This window comes from Gobio gobio (genome assembly GCF_949357685.1).
Source record: "Gobio gobio genome assembly, chromosome: 14".
Taxonomy (NCBI): Eukaryota; Metazoa; Chordata; class Actinopteri; order Cypriniformes; family Gobionidae; genus Gobio; species Gobio gobio.
Window position 1 is genome coordinate 5,213,292 of NC_137107.1, and position 8,578 is coordinate 5,221,869.

At 43.0% G+C, this 8,578-nt stretch overlaps 1 protein-coding gene across 1 annotated transcript in view; it reads left to right on the plus strand.

The window, feature by feature from the left end:
- The window catches only part of stk26 (serine/threonine protein kinase 26), a 69,838-nt gene extending 61,573 nt beyond the window's left edge, over nucleotides 1-8,265 (plus strand). The window contains exons 8-11 of the mRNA XM_079835239.1: nucleotides 1,610-1,703; nucleotides 1,791-1,853; nucleotides 1,989-2,125; nucleotides 7,074-8,265. Coding sequence (XP_079691365.1) covers nucleotides 1,610-1,703; nucleotides 1,791-1,853; nucleotides 1,989-2,125; nucleotides 7,074-7,089 — 310 coding nt within the window. The 3' untranslated portion in view covers nucleotides 7,090-8,265. The remainder of the gene's footprint in view (nucleotides 1-1,609; nucleotides 1,704-1,790; nucleotides 1,854-1,988; nucleotides 2,126-7,073) is intronic.
- The last annotated feature ends 313 nt before the right edge of the window (nucleotides 8,266-8,578 follow it).

The window sequence follows — 8,578 nt, forward strand, 5'->3', positions numbered from 1 at the left end:
GTAGGGGGAGCCCGAGAGCAAAACCTACCCAGTGCTGCTTTAAGAGCAGGGACACGTTTGTGTGCGTTTTGTTTTGTGAATTCACCGGAAAGAAAAGAGTCTCCGCAGCGGCATTAGGCGTTAGATTGACACGCTCGTCTGTGTGAAGACTATGTACGAGCCAAAAGAGAACGTAAACCCCGCCTACTTTGATTTGATTGGCCATCTCATTAGACCTGAGGCAGATCAGACTAATAATGTAACTTTTAAACCTTTTGTCATCCTAACATACAGAGCGCTGTCGCCTTAGGTTCGGTGTTAAAATGCCAATGTGAACGCCAAGCGGACCAGGACTAAATGTTTTGGTTCTGACAAAGCGAACCAAACTACAAGTGTGAACACTCCCTAAATTGATCAAACTACTCTGAGCCGAGCATCTGTGTGTGTGTGTGTGTGCGTGTGCGTGTGCGTGTGCGTGTGCGTGTGCGTGTGTGTGTGTGTGTGTGTGTGTGTGTGTGTGTGTGTGTGTGTGTGTGTGTGTGTGTGTGTGTGTGTGTGTGTGTGTGTGTGTGTGTGTGTCTGGGTGGACTGGTAATCCCTACGTTATGTGGACAAAATGTCCCCACAAAGATGGCAATATCCGAAATCCTTGTGGGGACATTTTTTGGTCCCCTTGAGGAAAACATTTTATAAATCAGACTAAGTGATGATTTTTAACAATGTAAAAATGCAGAATGTCTCCTGTGATGGGTAGGTTTAGGGGCTGTGTGTGTGTGTGTGTGTGTGTGTGTGTGTGTGTGTGTGTGTGTGTGTGTGTGTGTGTGTGTGTGTGTGTGTGTGTGTGTGTGTGTGTGTGTGTGATGGGTAGGTTTAGGGGCAGGGGCAGTGTGTGTGTGTGTGTGTGTGTGATGGGTAGGTTTAGGGGCAGTGTGTGTGTGTGTGATGGGTAGGTTTAGGGGCAGTGTGTGTCTGTGTGTGTGTGTGTGTGTGAGATGGGTAGGTGCAGGGGCAGTGTGTGTGTGTGTGTGTGTGTGTGTGATGGGTAGGTTTAGGGGCAAGGGCAGTGTGTGTGTGTGTGTGTGTGTGTGTGTGTGTGTGTGTGTGTGTGTGTGTGATGGGTAGGTTTAGGGGCAGTGTGTGTGTGATGGGTAGGTTTAGGGGTAGGGGCAGTGTGTGTGTGTGTGTGTGAGATGGGTAGGTGCAGGGGCAGTGTGTGTGTGTATGATGGGTAGGTTTAGGGGCAGGGGCAGTGTGTGTGTGTGTGTGTGTGATGGCTAGGTTTAGGGGCAGGGGCAGTGTGTGTGTGTGTGTGTGTGTGTGTGTGTGTGTGTGTGTGTGTGTGTGTGTGTGAGGGGTAGGTTTAGGGGCTGTGTGTGTGTGTGTGTGTGTGTGTGTGTGTGTGTGTGTGTGTGTGTGTGTGTGTGTGTGTGTGTGTGTGTGTGTGTGTGTGTGTGTGTGGGTGTGTGGGTGTGTGGGTGTGTGTGTGAGGGGTAGGTTTAGGGGCAGGGTCAGTGTAGGGGGATAGAATATACGGTATGTACGGTATAAAAACCATTACGCCTATGGAAAGTCCCCATAAAACATGAAAACCCAACGTGTGTGTGTGTGTGTGTGTGTGTGTGTCTAACAGAGAGAGCAGCAGTAAGGACAACGAGTCGTCTCCTGAATGGTCCTTCACTACCGTTCGAAAGAAGAAGCCAGAGAAGAAGCAGCCCAACGGAATGGTTGGTTCTGGATGATGATTGGATATTCAGTGTTGACACTCTAAAGCCGGTTAATTGAGAGCGTGTGTGTGTGTGTGTTCCCTTCAGGGCGAGGAACTGCAGCAGAAGTCCGTCAGCTTAACCACCGTCATGGCTCCTGTGTTTTCTGAGGTAGGCGAGCTAGAAGTTAAAATGCCGTTCTGAATCTGTGTTTGACATGAGTCCTTCTGGTTCCGAGTGTTGAGCAGCGTGTGTGTGTGTGTGTGTGTGTGTGTGTGTGTGTGTGTGTGTGTGTGTGTGTGGCAGCTGAAGTCCCAGCAGCGAGACGATGACCTGACGAGAGGCGTTCTGGAGGAGCTGGAGAAGAGCCTGCATGTGGCTGAGGATCTCTGTCCTGGGGTCACAGATCGGATGATCAGCCACATCCTGGAGAGAGTGCAGAGGTCAGACATGTGTTTCTCTATCTGTACCGTTTTACAGCAGGAAACAGAGAGAGGGTCTTGGCATATGGTACTTGAGTAAGGCCCTCTGAAATCAGTTTTAATTTTCCCCATCCCTATTTTTTTATACTTATATTAAATTCAAAGACATTGAAATTAGGGATGCCACAATTCTCAATATAATATTGAACCGTTCGGTACGGCATTCACGGTTCAATACGTACTTGTGAATTGCGGGGTTTTTTTCGGTTTCGCATTTAATTAATTATTTTTATACAAATTCTATAATTTGCCTCCATCCCAATACTGAACAACACGACACATTCACATCACAGGTTAGTGGTAGAGTTATACTCACAGAACACAAGAGTTATTCACAATCACCAAAGTTCATTATTTGCATGCGTTTTAAAGTCTTGCCGGTTTCATTCGCGTGCGCGGTTTTAACATGCGCTTTTCAGAGCGCGCGCACTAAACACCTGTCAAACACGTGAATACTGAACTAAGTAGTCGTCTTACTGCGCTAATACTGTCAAATACACACAAGGTTAACATAAACACAGTCGGTTATGTCTAAAGTGAAAGTAAAATCGGTGTGTGTCTGTATATTAGATGAGTGCAGGTCTTTAATTGAAAGCAGCGCAGCCTATAGTGAACACGCGGTCCTTAAAGGGACAGTTCACCTCTAAAATTATGTCATTATTTACTCACTCTAATATTGTTTCAAACCTGTATTCATTTATCGATGTCAGAATTTTCAGTTTTGAGTGAAATATCCCTTTAATGTTAATACAACAACAAAAGACAAAGAGAAAATCACTCACTGCTCTTGACTGAAGAACTAATACAGTCGCTTTAATAAGAATCAGTGTATATTTTATAGTGAAGTCTATGTAGTGTTTTATTTTTACATTCATTCATTCAATTTCATACTTAAATGCTGCTGTACAGCTCTGAGCTGCCAGTGTAAATCTTTATATATATTTATTTTATATTATCCAATACACTAGGAATGTGTACAAGGGTTTTTATTAAGTAAAGTTTTAAGTTTAAGTCAGGTTTTTCAATTCTTTTAAGTAAAATAAAGAAAGAGTATTGCAATAAAAAAAATAGTTTTTTTTCTCTTTAACCTCTTGCGGTTCCTGTCGCCTTAGAATAAGAATAACAAAAAATGTGTGTGACAAGCCATCAGAACCGAACCCAACCGAAAACCGTGGGTAAAAACCGAGGTGTGTATTGAACCGTGGACTAACTGTATTGTTGCATCCCTAATTGAAATCATGAAACTTGAAAATGTTACAGCAGTTTATTAAAAGTTGAACAAAAATGACATGTTTAGGGTCTTATTAAAGGGATCCCCTGTTGTTAAGACTTGTCTGGCTTAATATAACATAAATGATGTCTCTTACTGAAATATGTAGAAAACCCATGACAGATCCACGGTATTTAAAAAAGCCATTATATATTTGGACAATGGGCGGCGCCATTTTGTTTGTGTTCTAGGTTGATGATGTAGAATGGTTCTCGGCCTTGGAGGGCAAAACCGCCATAGACTTCCACAGAATTACAGCACAAGCCTGTCAAATTCCCATCTTAAAACAAAAATATATGAACAAGATGCACGTTTTGGGCACTTATGATCCATGTACAGCTCCTGCTGCAGTGTTTCAATCACTGAAAACAGCGGGACGTTTTTAAAACGCTTAACGTGAAAAACACTATAGGGTGAGCTGCACCAATGAGGAATAAATTAAGCAAGTTTAAAGGATTTGTTGATATAGGTTTTATTATAAATCGAGTCCTTGCACCACTTCATTTTAAACACCGATAAATTACGCAGTGAAACGTTATAGAGCTGATCAAGACAGAGGTGAACTGAAGACAGGCTAAAGAATCCTTAAAGTACTGTAATGAACTAAAACAGTGATATTAAAAGATCAAATTCAGTTTACACCTTTTTGATGATGCGTACTATACAGGCGAGTAGATGAAGCAAGAATATGAACACGTGTTTTCTTTATAATGGGTTTCGATGGGGAAAACACTAACGAGAAACCTCGTGTGCACTAATATTCTGTGTTCGTCTGCTTTCCTGTACTAAGTGTGCAACATCAATAAGGTGTATATTGAATATGGTATTTTAATATCACTGTCTTACCGCATTAATACTGACTACAAACCTGGTCAAAATGACTAGCGGGCAATGGAGGAGAGCCTTGTTTTGCCCTCCAGGTGGGCGTTCCTATAAGTGTGTGACGACACGTGAAAACTATGGATTAGTTGCTTTGTTATTGCATTTAAAACACACATTACACACCAACAAATCGGCGCGCACGCTCACACACACACACACACACACACACACATCTGACAGGGTCTCAATCGAGATCGCGCACACCCGCGCGCCCACAAACACACACACATCTGACAGGGTCTCAATCGAGATTGCGCACACCCGTGCGCCCACAAACACACACACACACATCTGACAGGGTCTCAATCGAGATTGCGCACACCCGTGCGCCCACAAACACACACACACACACATCTGACAGGGTCTCAATCGAGATCGCGCACACCCGCGCGCCCACAAACACACACACACACATCTGACAGGGTCTCAATCGAGATCGCGCACACCCGCGCGCCCACAAACACACACACATCTGACAGGGTCTCAATCGAGATTGCGCACACCCGTGCGCCCACAAACACACACACACACATCTGACAGGGTCTCAATCGAGATTGCGCACACCCGTGCGCCCACAAACACACACACACACACATCTGACAGGGTCTCAATCGAGATCGCGCACACCCGCGCGCCCACAAACACACACACACACATCTGACAGGGTCTCAATCGAGATCGCGCACACCCGCGCGCCCACAAACACACACACACACACACATCTGACAGGGTCTCAATCGAGATCGCGCACACCTGTGCGCCCACAAACACAAACACACACACACACATCTGACAGGGTCTCAATCGAGATCGCGCACACCCGCGCGCCCACAAACACAAACACACACACATCTGACAGGGTCTCATTCGAGATCGCGCACACCCGCGCGCCCACAAACACAAACACAAACACTGAATCCGAAATCGCCCCCTAAACCCTCATTCACTATTCCCTACTTTAGTCCACTAATATAGTTCACTTGAGTGAATGAAAACGAGTGAGTGAATTCGGACAGCTGTTGAGTGTACATCAGGTGTACACTCGTTATTGCGGTGCATTATGGGATTGAATGAGTGCACTCAATAACATCCACTATTGTTTCGGACACCACTACAAATGGCTGTCCGCTCAAATAATGCCCTATTTTAGGGTTTAGGGGGCGATTTCGGATTCAGCCGCACATATATAATGGATTTTTTTAAATACCGTGGATCTTTCATGGGTTTTCTACTACATATTTCAGTAAGAGACATCATTTATGTTATATTAAAGGGATAGTTCACCCAAAAATGAAAATTAGCCCATGATTTACTCACCCGCCTCAAGTCATCCGAGGTGTGTATGACATTCTTCTTTCAGACGAATATAATCTGAGTTATATTACAAAAGTCCAGGCTAATCCAAGCTTTATAATTGGATTAATAGTTGCTCTGTTTTTGAAGTCCATTAAAAACTGCATCTGTCCATCATATAACTGCTCCAGCGGCTCTGGGGTGTTAATAAAGGCCTTCTGAAGCGAATCAATGCGTTTGTGTAAGAAAAATATCCATGTTTAAAACTTTATCAGGTTAACTTTCGGTCTCCGCCTTCCGTGGAAAAGTGTTGAATGTTGAAAGTGAAACTCAAGATGACGAGTGGACCTGGTCGTGTTAGTCTTTCCATCGTCAGGGGAACTTTCAACACTTTCTCCATAAATTGAACAGGGAAGGCGGTCGGCCGAAAGTTAACATTTAGTCATTTAGCAGACGCTTTTATCCAAAGCGACTTACAAATGGGGGCAATAGAAGCAGCTAGAGCAGTCGAAGGGCAACAATATCAGCAATATGTAAGTGCTGTAACAAGTCTCAGTTAGTCTAGCACAGAAGTATACAAATTTTTTTTTTTTTTTTTTTTTTTTTTTTTCTCACCCCTTCTCTTAGCGAACTAACTGAACGACCTGAGCTTATATATGTTCTGTCCACCTTTGTAATTCGCTCAGACAATCAAGGTAACAGCCTGTCAATGGCTCAGCTCCAAAACGAAACTATCACTTACTCGTGCGAATATCCAGAGATAATATTTGAGTGCCGACGGCTAAAACAGCACTGGTTTTAATTCAAATACAATTATCTTAAACAGTAAAATTATGAATCCACAAATAACTACAGAATCGAAATGTATCCACTTGATAGAGTGTAATACGCTGAGCAAATCCAGCAAACTGAGTAATTTGAAAAAACACTTACACACGGCTTCAATGCGTTCCTTCAGTCTCTGCGCGCTTCTCCTGTTAACTTGATAAAGTTTTAAATATGGATATTTTTCTTACACAAACGCGTCGATTCGCTTCAGAAGGTCTTTATTAACACCCCAGAGCCGCGTGGAGCAGTTATATGACGGACAGATGCACTTTTTATGGACTTCAAAAACAGAGCAACTATTACTGCAATTCTAATGCTTGGATTAGCCTGGGCTTTTGTAATATAACTCAGATTATATTCGTCTGAAAGAAGAATGTCTCACACACCTCGGATGACTTGAGGGAGAGTAAATCATGGGCTAATGTTCATTTTTAGGTGAACTATCCCTTTAAGACAGACAAGTCTTGACACCATCAGGGGTTCCCTTTAAAGGAACACGCCGACTTTTTGGGACTTTATCTTATTCCCTGTATCCCCCAGAGTTAGATAAGTCCATACACACCATTCTGTGTTCACAATGAGATTCTTCTTCTGTGGTCACATGACCCGTGCTCTTCTGTGTGTGTGTGTGTGTAGGTTCTCTGTGAGTTAGTGTGAAGACGCCACTCCTGCTGTCAGCCCCGAGGACTGCACCTTAACACACTCACACACACCTGTACAGAGAACACACTCTCACATCATAACCAAAACAAACCCTGCTCTTCTCGTCCCAAAGAATGGAAATATATATTATATATAAATATAGTGTGTGTTCAACTGTATTTATACAATTTTGCCACATGCTTTTATATTAGTCTCCTGCTGGTGCCCAAGAACGTGTGTGTGTGTGCGTTACTGTTGTTTTATTCAGCGTTTTACTTTCGAAAAGACACAAAACATCCCTTACTGGTTAAGTAGAGCTTTGGGTTGGCGTTTATTTATGTGTACCCGATGTCCCTTTTGTTTTAAACTATGATCATTAATATATGTTTGGGAGATCGACAGTGCCTTTCTGTTCGTCTGGGTTTGGGTTTCTCACTGTTAACTGTAGCACAACTGCTGTATGCATATCATATCAGTCCAGATGAATGGAAATACCTCATCTACGCAATCATTAAGAGGAGTTTTGCTGTGCGAAAGCTGCCTCCACTTCTGGCCCTTTCCCTTTTAATCGGCGACCCTCTTTTACAGCGTCTGGCTCGTATTTTTATACAAGAGTAGAGCTATACGGTATTTTTGAAGGAATTGGTTTCTCTTACTTTGAGTAGATCTCAAGGGATCCGGACGCTTCCCAAAGTGCTCGAGCTCTTGGTTTTATGTAATGGACTTTTTTTTTTCGGCCAAGCTTGTAAAGAAGCCCTCGGGTGCCATTGCTGGTGCGGTGGCGAAATCCTCGCACTCCTATTGGCCGGGAGAGACTGTGCCAACGCTGCATCCCATAGTGCCTAAAGTTGACGTTTTTTATGTATATTATGCCGTCGTCTTCTCGAACAGCTTTAAGACGACGCTTTCACACGGTGCCAGACTGCTGGAAGATTTTAGAGCAATAAAGGTGTTTAGTAGGAGATTTGTATATTTCTTTATAGGAAGCTGTAGATGCAGAAGCCAGGTTTTGTACATTTCTTCACCAGAGCTTTTGTAAATTTAAGACGCCAGACAGAAATCTTTCTAGGCTGTATCATACAGATGCTGTTCTTCTCTTTTCTTGTTTTTTTTTTCTTTTATTTGACATCAACTGTTACAAATTAGTTTTTGTTTGGTGTGGCAAATAAAGATTTAAGTTATGACATTCCAGTGTGTCTTTTTTTTTTTCCCTCCTTGACTTCATTACACCAGTAGATGGAGACCAGAGACATGAGTGAGTCATTGAATCATTCACTCGAGAGATTTGTTCAAAAACACTGACTCATCCAGTAATGAAACAAGTGAAGTGTTTATGAGTGAGTCATTGAATCATTCACTCGAGAGATTCGTTCAAAAACACTGATTCATCCAGTAATGAAACAAGTGAAGTGTTTGAGTGAGTCATTGAATCATTCACTCATGAGATTCGTTCAAAAACACTGATTCATCCAGTAATGAAACAAGTGAAGTCTTTATGA